At 47.1% G+C, this 12,548-nt stretch overlaps 2 protein-coding genes across 2 annotated transcripts; both read right to left on the bottom strand.

Moving 5' to 3' along the window:
- Positions 1-46: 46 nt before the first annotated feature.
- LOC135334766 (receptor-type tyrosine-protein phosphatase F-like) lies at positions 47-11,409 on the bottom strand. The gene is made up of 34 exons (XM_064530069.1): positions 11,243-11,409; positions 10,543-10,776; positions 10,213-10,479; positions 9,470-9,742; positions 9,142-9,414; positions 8,881-9,092; positions 8,587-8,754; positions 8,329-8,536; positions 7,992-8,261; positions 7,787-7,937; positions 7,619-7,737; positions 7,368-7,549; positions 6,297-6,414; positions 6,085-6,238; positions 5,906-6,027; positions 5,647-5,834; positions 4,763-5,275; positions 4,551-4,707; positions 4,417-4,501; positions 4,024-4,367; positions 3,799-3,964; positions 3,521-3,660; positions 3,219-3,469; positions 2,961-3,095; positions 2,771-2,896; positions 2,532-2,691; positions 2,347-2,480; positions 2,015-2,170; positions 1,869-1,962; positions 1,608-1,819; positions 1,379-1,510; positions 1,097-1,251; positions 880-1,015; positions 47-759 (listed from the first exon to the last, which is right to left on the bottom strand). The coding sequence occupies exons 1-34, from the start codon at positions 11,304-11,306 to the stop codon at positions 232-234; spliced, it is 6,627 nt and encodes a 2,208-aa protein (XP_064386139.1). The 5' UTR covers positions 11,307-11,409; the 3' UTR covers positions 47-231.
- A 64-nt stretch (positions 11,410-11,473) lies between these two features.
- On the bottom strand, positions 11,474-12,546 carry LOC135334846 (uncharacterized). The gene is made up of 6 exons (XM_064530206.1): positions 12,231-12,546; positions 12,141-12,180; positions 12,023-12,094; positions 11,851-11,933; positions 11,711-11,804; positions 11,474-11,644 (listed from the first exon to the last, which is right to left on the bottom strand). The coding sequence occupies exons 1-6, from the start codon at positions 12,513-12,515 to the stop codon at positions 11,568-11,570; spliced, it is 651 nt and encodes a 216-aa protein (XP_064386276.1). The 5' UTR covers positions 12,516-12,546; the 3' UTR covers positions 11,474-11,567.
- Between the last annotated feature and the right edge of the window lie 2 nt (positions 12,547-12,548).

Genomic DNA, 12,548 nt, shown 5'->3' with positions numbered 1-12,548 from the left:
CATGTGCTGACCCTTCTACAATAGGTAAAGATCGTTAAGGGAACAATCAAGTCATTGATTATAATGGCATCAATAAATTATTATTAAATTCTCAGCTAATAAAGAGCAGCTATAATAATTATTATTGGTAAATTATGTTGATTGCACAAAAAATGGATACAAAATATATTATTGATGAATTACAGTCTTCAACTATCATGAGTAGGAATCGTACAAAAAATGTTATGTTGATCATTGAGTCCAGCCAGTGACAGAAGAGGTGGAGTAGCGTTGACTCTCTGCTAGCTGATGAGGGACACCACTCATGGAGGCATTCCGCACATGCCCCCCAACAGGGGGTGGGGTATTGAGGGCACTTTGACTACCCCCCAGACGAGGGCTACGGCTACGTTGACCCACAGATAGCTGACTGCCACTCAGTGTCTGCTGACCCAGTGTTCCACTTCCATACAGAGCTATTTGACTGCCACTACCAGAAGCTTGATGAGATCCAAAGGTACTGGTAGCTTCAGAAACACCGTAGATATGAGCTCCTCCTGCTGCCTCGAAGGTTCGAGTTGATCCTTTGAATGACTCTTTGCGTGAGGGTGTGGTGTGGGCGGTGCGTGAAGGGGAGGGTTGTGAGGATGGTGGAGTGTGACGGAAGCTCCTCTTGCGTGACACTTCTGCCGAGGGTTGGGCAGAGCGTTGCTGAGTCAGCAATAGATCTGAGCTCTCCAGGTAGTGTAGAGCACTCTCGTAGCAGAAGTGGTATTGTTGCTGTGTGGGCGTGTGTGTGTGTGTGTGTGGGGGGAGGTTTAATTTTGTTATAGCTACATTTATTTTGTAGCCCTATTTTACTTAAAGGCCTCCGCTACGTACATACTGATATGCCCTCACCAGAGTCTGCACCATGGCGGGTCTCTGTATACGCAGAGTCTTGACTGTTTGGAAGACATCAACCAAACCTTCAGTCTTCATCCTCTCCAGTGTTATGTGCAGTGTGATGAACACTCCACTGCGACCAACACCAGAACTGAAGGGGAATACGTACTATCAATAAGTCAACAATAACACTTATCAGCAACAAGAGCTATTAGTATTGATGACTGCTTGCCTGCAGTGTACGGTGATGGGAGCGTGGGTGGAGAGGCTGGAGTACATCTTCTGCACTTCTCGTATAAAGTCCAGCAATAGCGACGGTGTGGCTGGGATGCCCACCTCTGGCCAACCATGGAACTGGAAGTGGCTCACACAGCGTTTAGTTCCAGTCTGCAAGTATTAATTAACAGTGTATATACGTGTGTGTGTGTGTGTGTGTGTGTGTGTGTGTGTGTGTGTGTGTGTGTGTGTGTGTGTGTGTGTGTGTGTGTGTGTGTGTGTGGGCGTGTGTGTGTACCTGATTATCAGTGATGTTAATGTCCCTGAATGTGTAGTGTTGTGACCTCCTCTCCACTGCTAGCTCGACAGTGAACCTGTCATACACAGCACTCTGTAGTACCTCACTCGGCCAGTACTGGGCACAGCGCTCCTAATAGTTATAGTGGAGGGGGATTAGACACAACAATAGCTACACACACCCACACCCACCCACACAACACACACACCCACACACCACACACACGTACCATCCCCTTCTCCATGGTCTCTGTCAGCATCACCACCACAGGACTGTTATACTGCCAGACCATTCTCCAGAAGTCTCCTATAGTGGACTGCAGTGGACCTTGAGTGGCTATGAAGGCTCGGCGGTGATGGTAGGAATCAATGTGACTAGCATTGATGTAATCAGAACCATCCACTCCATGCAGGTACTCCAGCACAACACGATTGGTCTCATCTACACTCATTATGTATACATGTACAGTAGTTAAAGGGGTGTGGCTTACATGGTAGGATATTGACAAGTCTGTTCTTGGGTTTGTTGGATTCTTTGGTAGCAGTGACGTAGCGATAAGGATCATTCTTATCAATGGCCAGCCTCTGCAAACACACACACAGGGTAATGACCTTGCACGCACACACACAATCTCACCTTGAACTGTATTTCAATGTGTGTGGTGTCATGTTGGTCGCCAGGGACAACAGTGCCTAGCTCAGTCACGTAGCCTCCTAGGGTGGTGAGATTGACCTCCGTATTGCCACAGAGCAGTGCTTCAGCAAGAGCCTCGTGGATGAAGAAATACTGGTCCTGGATATATGTACACAAATGTGTGTTTATGCTCAAATTAAACAGATCATCAAAACTAACAATAGCTATTAGGAAAGTCATCATAATAATGGCATGAGATTTGGGACTGCTTTGCCTTGCCTTTATTTTGTCCATTGTGAGCTATTATTATAACATGCCTGCATACAATGACATACCTCAGTTTGGACCATGTAGGGTCGCTGGGTTCGCAGCAACGTCACATGACCATATATATCCAATAAAGCATCACTATTCTTGAGTCTCTCCAGCATAGAGTCTATCACTATGAAGGTGCCAGTACGCCCAACACCTGAACAGTAGGGGAGAGTGTGACCTTTGACCCTACCCCCCACAGACATACCTGCACTACAGTGTACCAGCATTGGACCCCCTGCTACTTTGCTGTGATAGCTCCGCACTCTGCGCAGCATACTGAGCATGGCAGTGGCATGTTGAGGCACGCCATGATCTGGCCATGACGTGAAGTGGAACTGCTTCACTTGTCTACTCTCCTTGGAGCCCTACAAGGGACGGGGGCGTGTGTGTGTGTGTGTGTATGTGTGTGTGTGTGTGTGTGTGAGGTGTGATGTGTGTGTGTACCTTCTGTAGACTGAATGTGCGTATGGTGAAGTCAGCCAGTGCTGTAGCTTGGTCCATGATGACCTCAATGTGTCCATGGATGGCAGAACAACCAAGGTCACGAGGCCAGTAAGTCTCACACTTAACCTACACACACAAGGGAACAGAGTCAGAGGCTGCACACACGCACACACCACACACGCCCACACACCTTTCCCTTCTCCGATGTATTGGTGAGCATGATGATGACTCGCACATTCTCCTCCCACACAAGTCTCCAGAAGTCCCCCACTGTCTCCGCTATGGGTCCTTGAGTCGCTATGTATATCTTATTCTTCATGTAGCCCTGCGGTAGAGTAACAACAGATACTGTTAAACACATTTGTATCTCTTTAAAGTACGATCTTAATTTTGTATTTAGAGCATTAATCTGACATTAGAACGTGGCGCTACTACAGTGTGTACTCACTGAGCAGTAGGATGCATTGATGTAGTCAGATCCGTGGCTCTTGATCTTGACTCTATTGTTGTCATATGGTAGAATGTTGTTATAGCGATTCTTCCTCTTGTTAGCGTTGCTATCGGCAACCTCTGTGCTATGCTGTGGTACCATGTTAATGGATCCAAATTCCTCAAGAAACAATTGATTGTCGTTAGTTCTCATGACGAACAGTTTCTGAATAAAGCCCACCACAGGTACAGGTGGGTGGTCTTCCAGAGCTGTGGGGGGTATCATCACCACACACACTGGTAGCTATCGATCAATCTTACCCTCTGTTCTATGGTTGGCCCTGAAGTCATCCACTGGGTCACCTGCTTTCTTCTTAGCTGACAGTCTGAATGATGAGCTGCGTGTGATGCGCTCTCCTCCACTGCCATTGCCATTGGCCACAATGTACTGGCTGGCGCGTCTATTGTATAAACCAAGAGTCGGTCATATCACTAGCACAGAACTTGTATCTAAGCACACCATTGGAAAGGTAATTCTGAGAGCTATCCATCAGTTTCAATCCCAACTCTAGTTACAAGATATGAGACTATCAGCTTACTTGTTCCAATAAGAGCATGCACAGATAATGCAAGCCACTAGGAGAATGGCAAACAGTACAACAGCTGATGCTCCAGCCACGGCCGCCACTATCACTACTGGGATGGTGGGCGGCTCTGTTGTAGGGGGTGTGGTCACAGGAGGTGTGGCTTCAGGGGGGAGGGCGGCTACATGAATAGAGGGTACGTGAACTCTAGACTGTGAGGTAGTGAGGTCATGAACTTACTGAAAGGTGGAGATACTGATGAGTCAGCAAATATTGGTGTGGTTGCCCCGGAAACGACACCTCTTAATCCAACAGTATAGTATACTCCAGGTTTGAGGGGATAGTTCATATAGCCCCCGTAATCACTGCCATCTCCGACAGTGAACCCAGGGTCACCTTGTAACTGACTCTCTGAGATATTGGCTGATATGTAGAGTGATGTAGGGATGACTTGACGTCGTGGGCGTGTGTCAGAGTAGCGTTGTGTGGCTTCCACTAACTCCTCCAGTGTGTAGCTGTTGAGTGGGCGGGATGGACGGGGGTCAGAGGTCAACTCTTGTACCACCACTAGCACATAGTCAGCTCTGTGTGTGTACAGCATCATGTCATGCAGTTACTATAGCAACAGGTTACCTAGTTACATCGCACTCATCATTGGCTGGCGTGGGAAGGTACACTGAGATACCATCATCCTTCGCTGTTACCATGGGAACAGGGTCTACACAATTATATAGTGACACAATGCACGCATGAACATGCACACTTACCTTGACATGCCGTCCTTGTTTCTATGGAGACAAACGGACCTTGACCTTCCCCTATGCTGGCCGTCACTGTCACTATATAACTAGTATTTGACTCTAATCCTGAGCACTCATGTGATAACATCGTCATGGTAACAGCGGCAGCATCACCACAAGCAACCTGCTCAATCAATCATTATAATACAGTAACCCTAACCCTGTACTCACTGACTCACCATATAAACCAGAGAGTCACCATCATCAGGGTGTGGGTTTGGGCTGGTTGGTGCACTCCACTCCACTACTATAGCTGAGGGGAGGGTGACCACAACACGGAGGTCATTAGGTACAGTGGGAGGGGTTTGACCTATGACCTGCGTACTATTCGACACACCACACGATGTATTAGCTGATACTTCAATATGATATCTTGTGAACAGCATCAGATCTGATATATTTGTACTCAGAGCTCTGGTAGAGATGCTTGTGTAGTTATCATCACTGTTGGCACGGCGATATGTCACTATGTAATTTGGGTCTCCGTTTGGGAAGCGTGGTGGTTGCCATGACACTAGTAACGATGTGAGTGAGCTAGATAGTGCAGTGAGTGTTTGTGGGGGCGTTGCTAGTCCCTGTGACAGTGTGGAGGCTGTGAGGGGTGTGCTCTGTGGTCCAGTTCCATGCACGTTAGTCAGAGCCACGAGTAATGTGTAGTTAGTTGATAGGAGCAACTCCGTCAGTCGTATTTCCTGTATAGTGTGTTAGCTCGGCACATGTAGCTAAGGTACACGTGTACTAGTAACTAGAGCTGATGACTGATCCAATGTCAAACATTTTATGATTTTCTGAAGCTTAGAGGGCGCCATGGTGTGGCCAAATTGGTAAATAGTTTATCGCTCAAATAGAAACTTTGATGACACCATTTGAAAGGTCTCTTTCTAAGCTTTCAGAAAATCAGAAATTGGATCATGATACTCAAGTTATGGCAGCTGAAAGAATCCTAGACCACGAGATTAACTATTAGACCAACGGAACTGAAGTTATAGCCGGTCACCATTAATGTATCGCTAGGTCCAGCATTTTGCAAACGGACTACTGTCACAAAGCTAGTGACTCATACCCCATATCCTGATGTGTTGTATGGGAATAAACGTTCCTCTGAGCCAGAGTCCAATACCAGAGTAATGTTCAGTGTGGTCATGTTGGGAAGACCGTTGACGCCACTAGGGTCAGAGGTCATCCAGGTCAGGAGAAGGTCACTCGGACACTCAGCCATTGCACTGAGTAGCATCACATCACTAGTGGGAACTGTGGGTGGTGTGAAGAGGTCAAGGTACACACACACAGGGTGGGGGTCAAGGTACAGAGGCAGTACTTACCATCTGATAGAGTAGTGACTGTCAGAAAGGGGGAGGAGTTTCCTGGACCACCTCCTGTAACCGTGGATACACTCACAACATAGGTAGTGTAGGATGTGAGGTTTGTGAGGATGATGGATGTGCTGTGTGTGTGTGTGTAGTGAGTGTGTGTGGGCGGGTGGAGTGTGTGTGGAGTGTACCTGTTGGTGGGAGCTGTGTGTTCACTTTCATTCTTCCTGTATGTCACTATATAGCCAACTAACATCCCACGAGATACCACAACTGGTTGCCAGGTTACTCGGAGTGATGTAGAGGTGATAGTATCCACGGCAACATTGTCTGGTGGATCCACAACTACATGTCAGAGTTATATATGGATAAGGGTTATATAGGGATGAGGGGAGGGGCTTACTTGAATCACATGACATGATGGTGACGCTGTTGTTGATTCGTCCACTACCATTAGCGTTGAATATTGCCATGGCAACAGCGTAGTTGGTGAAGCTGGTGACATTCTCAATAGTGAAGCTCTACAAATAAACACATCAAGTGTGTGTGTGTGTGGGCGGTGTGTGTGTGTGCGTGCGTGTGTGTGTGTGTGTGTGTGCGTGTGCGTGTGTGCGTGCGTGTGTGTGTGTTGTGTGTGTGTGTGTGTGTGTGTGTGTGTGTGTGTGTGTGTGTGTGTGTGTGTGTGTAGTGTGCACAGTTAAGGTTACGATGCAGTGTTCGCCCACGCAGTAATATCAGTATTAAATGAAGCTTGTCTTGACTGTATACTAGTCGTCATTTTATATGCTAGATATTGCATGCTCTTTGCCAGTAAGGCTATTTAAAGGAGGAAAGGGGCAGGGCGGCTCGAAACAATTTCTTCAAAACAATGAACAGTCATTGAGTTAGCTCGTGTAGAAGTCAAAAAATATGGAAAAATAGCCGACTAGCTAGTAAACTATGGCATTTTTCTTCAGTTTGTAGATCGCTGTAATAGTTACTTATGAGTAGTGCAACAGAATAGACACATAAAATAATAGAAACAATATCTTCCTTTCTCACAAAAAAACAAAAAATAAAACTCATGAATAATTCATGAGCAAACACTGCGCATCGTAACCTTAACCCAGTACTTGTGTGTGTGTGTGTGTTAGGTATGTATGATATTCTAACAATGCTCTAATGAGGTCAACACAAGACACACCCTGGCTCCACACACCCACACACCCTGGCTCCACCCACACACACACACACACACACACACACACACACACACACACACACACACACACACATGTACTCCTGATGTATAAGGCTCCACAGTTATGCTCAGATCAAAGCTCTGGAAGGGGCCAAAACTGCCAACAACAGACCATGAGCTATAGCCTGGATGTAGTTTCTGATAGTTTCTCAGAAAATACACAATTTAGCAATCTACTCTCAGGATGCCATATTCACCAACTAAGATACCCATACAACACACACGCCCACTCACCCCTGCCTCCTGGTAACCAATGGCGATGGTTCTATTGTCCTCTCCTCCAAACACATCAATCCTCAGACTTGTTTCACTCGGAGGTCCGTTGATAGCGGAGGGTTCAAAGATCAGCCAGCTAACAGTGATCCCATGTGGACAGCTCTGTACTACACTGCTCACCATGGCAATGGCAGTCGGAGCTGTGAGAGAGTGAGGGTAATATCCACCCACACCACTAGAGGGTCACACCCACACCACCGCCCACTCACCTGCTACTAGCGTGCGAGCATCTTGTGTGCTACTGAAGTTCCCCATACCTGCCTCGGTTGTCGCGGCAATGCTGACTTGATACAGTGTGTATGGTGACAGGTCAGTCAACTCAAGCGTCCTATATATAACCGCTAGTTATATATGGACACTATATAACCACATGATACCTTGTGGGCGGGGCTATAACGATGCTCTGGTCGTTGTACATGATAGTATAGTGTAGTAACACTCCAGGGAGGGGGGAGGGAGGTTGCCATGACAACAGCAGGGCGGTGGAATTGATTGGCTGAACACTAAGTCCACTTGGAGGAGGAGGCACTAAAGAACAAGGAGAGGATGACATGCTAGTACAGTATACACACCCACACACACCATCTTGATGAGTAGTGATGTTGATGCTAGCTGCTTCTCCTTGTCCGGCTGATGTGTTAGCACTGACACGCAATATGTACACTGTGTACGCCGTCAGGTTGCCTAGCAATAGCTCTGTCGTGTTGCCATCCCTGACAACAATCTCTCTAGTTCCCACGGTAACGGTGTAAGCCATGACGGTTCCGTTCGGTTCTGAAGGTATTTCCCAATCAAGTATGAGGGTGGTTGGTGATAGTAGGGTGACGCTTAGATCCTCAGGCTGGGAGGGAACTAGAGGGAGAGATGATACACAGTAAGGGGCTGGTAGGGAACTAGAGGGAGATAGACTAGTACTCACTGCCATCGAGAGTGGTGACTGATCTCCTGGTGCGTGGGCCAGTGTGTCCACCAGTGAACAGGAATGCTATCTCTACTGAATAGTCAGTAGCTGGTGAGAGATCTGTTAGACTGACAGGGCTCTGTACAGACTGAGCATCCATGACATTAGCACCAGCTCTAGTGAGTAAGGACACTTGAGCTCCCTCATAAGAAGTATTCAATAGCTCCTGTGTACACACAGTGATACTGATAGTGTACTCCTAGTAGTGTGGCTTACTTGTGGTACTGTCCAGTGCACAGTGATATGTTGAGGACTAGTATGCTCCACTAGAAGGTGGTCAGGTCCATCCTTGACCCCCTCTCCATTAGGTAGTCCAGTTAGTGTGTGTGTGTTGGACACAAGAGGACTCGAGTCACTCAAACCAAGAGGAGACTCTGCTCTAGCCTGCCAGGATTGAAACCTTGTTAGGACATGGTGTGTACACTGACAAGTACATGTACACGAATACAATGTACAGGACTATATAAGGACTGCTGTAACCACATCCATTACATGATGTATATGGATTACCTTAACGAGGTAATGTGCATTAGGGTAGAGTCCAGTGAGGTTGAGGAACTGTTGTTGTGTGGCCATCTCTGAGTAGCTGCTATGAATGGCTAGTCTATAGAGGAGGTGATAGTTGCCCACTGGAGGCAGTGTGTGTGGGGGTGGATCCCAGGACAAGAACAACCATGATGATCCTATCTCCCTCAGTGTCACCGTGGGGGGTAGTGGAGGACCTATGTGGGGGTGGGGAGTGAGTGGGCGTACCCCCACACACACACTTACCTAACACAGTGAGTAGCGCAGGCTGAGAGGTGACTTCTCCATACAGGTTACTAGCAGTACACTCATAAGAACCAGAGTCGTTGCGATAGAGCTCAGATAATATGAGGGAACCATTGTCAGTGGCTAGTCTAACACCATCCAGGGTTAGGGTGAGTCCATCACGCCTCCAGGTATAGTCAGCAGTGGGTATAGCAAATACAGAGCAGTTGAGCACAGCGCTATCTCCTAGTTGAGCTGTTGTGTCTTGTGGAGTGCGTCGGAACAAGGGGAACACTGTGGGAACATGGGCCGAGTAAGTCACATGACACTGTGTTGCTTAGCAACTTACAATCAACCATGAGTAAGGCATCATCAGATTCTATGTTGCCGAGGGAGTTGTTGGCATGGCAACGGTACACGCCACTATCTGTCATCCTCACAGCCTCGATTATTAGACTCCCGTTGTTAAGGACAACCAATCTGTCACCAGGGGTAACCTGTTCTCCGTTATGAAACCATGATATGGTGGGTGGGGGATTTCCCTTAGCAGAGCAGTTGAGGGAAGCTGCTGTGTTATTGAGCACACTCAGTGACTCTGGTTGTATATTAAACTCTGGGGGGACTGTGGGGGCGTGTATGTGTGTTAGGTGTGTGTGCCTGTCTGCATAGATAGTGAGCGTGCGTGGGTGGGTGTGGATATTGTGTAGTGTGTGCCTGTGTGTACAGTGTGCATGCTTGTGTGTCAACAGGTGATTAAGTGATTGTCACCTAATGTCCAGTGGGAACATGAATGGACTTATAATAGACACCACCAAGAGACACTATGAATAACAGAGCTGGCTTAATAGAGTGAGAACACCTTCTAACAAGGAAGCCACTCAACAGAAGTAGAGAAAGCTTCTGAGGAGTCATAATTATGCCAAGTTTACAATCCAACTCATTAGAAACATGTTATTTAAAGTGCAAGTGCCAAATGCAAATATTTTCATTTTAGCATTAGTAGTACATTCCTAATGGGCAGTGTTGTACAAACACACTCGAGTTAACATTCACTTTGAAGGACAACTAACTATATACACAATATGCACTTACATCTGACAGTCACGATGGCTGTATTAGAGAAGACAGGTTGGGAACTCTCCTGTAGTGCTCTACATCGATACACTCCCTCATACTCATCAGATGCTGGAGGGAAGACGAGGCTGGTCCCTTGAGGGGCTATCACTAAGAAAACACTGCCATCTTTATACCATTGCACAGTAGGTGGAGGAAACCCTCTGACAGAGCAGGATAAACTGAACACACTACCTTGGTCTACAGTCACACTGGATGGGTGCTCTGTAAATACTGGCTCCCTAGCTGTGTGTGTGTGTGGGGGGGGCGTGTGTGCATGTGTGTGTGTGTGTGTGTGTGTGTACTCACGGAACACAGATAGCCTGGTGGAGGTGTTTCCAACATTCTCTATTACACAAGTGAGTACAGAATCATTCCATTCCAATGGTACACTAGATACTGACAGGGTAGAGTCTGTTTCCCCCGGTAACAGTGTACTATCCCTCAGCCAGCTGAAGGTCAAAGGTGACATTAGCAAAGTATTACAAGAAAGATTTAACGATTGGCCCTCAAAGATTTCCGGAGCTAAAGGCTGGAGACTCACTGTGTGTGTGTGTGTGTGTGTGTGTGGTGTGTGTGTGTGTGTGTGTGTGTGTGTGTGTGGTGTGTGTGTGTGTGTGTGTGGTGTGTGTGTGTGTGTGTGTGTGTGTGTGTGTGGTGTGTGACAAACAATGCATAACTGCATTCCAGCTAACTCAATAATGGGGCTATATTCACACACTCGAACAGACACAACTATTGTCCTATTGACTCATTCTGCCAAGACCAACCTAATAAGCTCTGTGTCTATAGACTAGTGTATGAATACCTGCATGATGGTCCACCAAGACAGCACCTAGTACCCATGCACCAATTTAGCCTGCCTGTGGCATTAGGCTCTCCCCATGCACCAATCTAGCCTGCCTGTGGCATTAGGCTCTCCCTGTGTTTACTATCAGTCTAAGCCCATGGGACAGCATCAGACAACACCACACAAGCTAACTTACTGTCATCTGGTGTGTGTTCTTACCAAGGCTACATGATACTTGTAGTGCAGTTCCTAACAGTAGTAGCAATGACAGCAGTCTCTCCATTATATCTGCAGCTCAGACTGTAGCGCTAGTACTAGTCCTGTCTCTCTGGCCAGCCGTAGCGTAGAAGCCAAGACATCGAATACCTGAGCTAGCTAGCTACGCCCACACTATGCCATATTGAGGATGACTACCACACCACGCCCAGCTGCACTGCTATGATGTCGTCAGAGAGTTCTCATAACAATTTTTTTTGCTGTGTTTTTATATTCTTTGAAACAAAAAGATGTGTACATGTAGTTAATGTTCAAGTGATTGTCTGAGTTATTGAGCAGCTCTCCTCTTGCTTCCTCTGCCCAGTACCTTGGGTTGACCAGCTCTCTCCCCTATCAAGTGCACTCCTATAGTGAATACACTCATGAGCAACACACACACACACACACACACACACACACACACACCCTTACCCAACGTCCTCTCCATCTTAACAAGGATCTGATTGTTGGGGATGGCTCGACTACCTTCGTAATCAATGACCACAATTGGTTTCTCGTTAATTCTCTGTAGAACCAAGTATCAGCATTTTGTTAGTGCATTTAATACTTACAGCAGCAAACTCTTTCTGACTGAGTCCGAGCCTTGTCCTGCTTTGCTGGATCAACTTGCTCAGGTCCAAGTTAACCCTCACATCTGCGCGCACACACACACACACACACACACACACACACACACACACACACACAGTGACACTTGCACACATTAGAGTATTTGATACGTACGACTCAGTTCCTCAGTTTCCCTGGCCAAGGCTCGCATGTCCAGTGGCTCTGATCGCTGCTTATTGGCCTGAGCTGAACATAACATAACACACATACACAAGTTGAACATGTCCAGTACCTTTCAAACGTATCTCAGATAAGGCTTCGTCTAACATCTCCTGCACAACACACACTAGTCTCACACACACTGTGGGGGGTGGGTACTCACAGGATCAGGAGGGGGGGGATGCTCCAACAAGTGAGGCTTAGTGGCTGCCAGGAATATCAGCGCCTCCTCAGCAGATCTGGTCTTGGCCATCTTTTTATTCCTGCCCATTCCGTTGAAGGTGACCGTGCTGCCCTCCACTGTGAAGGTAACCTCACTACCAAACTGGCTGTAGGTACCCGAAGCTTCTCTGTAGACAGGAGGAGGCAGCGCCCATTGCTGACATATCTCCTGGAGACGACTGATTGGATTTCTTCCACAAAGAATTGCATTCATATCCATATCCATCTTTATGGCTGGCTACTGGTAATGGTCGTCACC

This window comes from Halichondria panicea, chromosome 4 (assembly GCF_963675165.1).
Source record: "Halichondria panicea chromosome 4, odHalPani1.1, whole genome shotgun sequence".
NCBI lineage: Eukaryota > Metazoa > Porifera > Demospongiae > Suberitida > Halichondriidae > Halichondria > Halichondria panicea.
This window is presented reverse-complemented; position numbering and strand designations above follow the sequence as displayed.

Coding starts and splice junctions, on each gene's coding strand:
- LOC135334766 (XM_064530069.1), bottom strand. CDS start 11,306: ATGGAGAGACTGCTGTCATTGCTACTACTGTTAGGAACTGCACTACAA. Junction 2,692..2,770: donor GCACATTCAGTCTACAGAAG/GTACACACACAC, acceptor CGTCCCTTGTAG/GGCTCCAAGGAGAGTAGACA. Junction 1,252..1,378: donor TTAACATCACTGATAATCAG/GTACACACACAC, acceptor TAATACTTGCAG/ACTGGAACTAAACGCTGTGT.
- LOC135334846 (XM_064530206.1), bottom strand. CDS start 12,515: ATGGATATGGATATGAATGCAATTCTTTGTGGAAGAAATCCAATCAGT. Junction 11,934..12,022: donor GGAAACTGAGGAACTGAGTC/GTACGTATCAAA, acceptor GTGTGCGCGCAG/ATGTGAGGGTTAACTTGGAC. Junction 11,645..11,710: donor TAAGATGGAGAGGACGTTGG/GTAAGGGTGTGT, acceptor TATTCACTATAG/GAGTGCACTTGATAGGGGAG.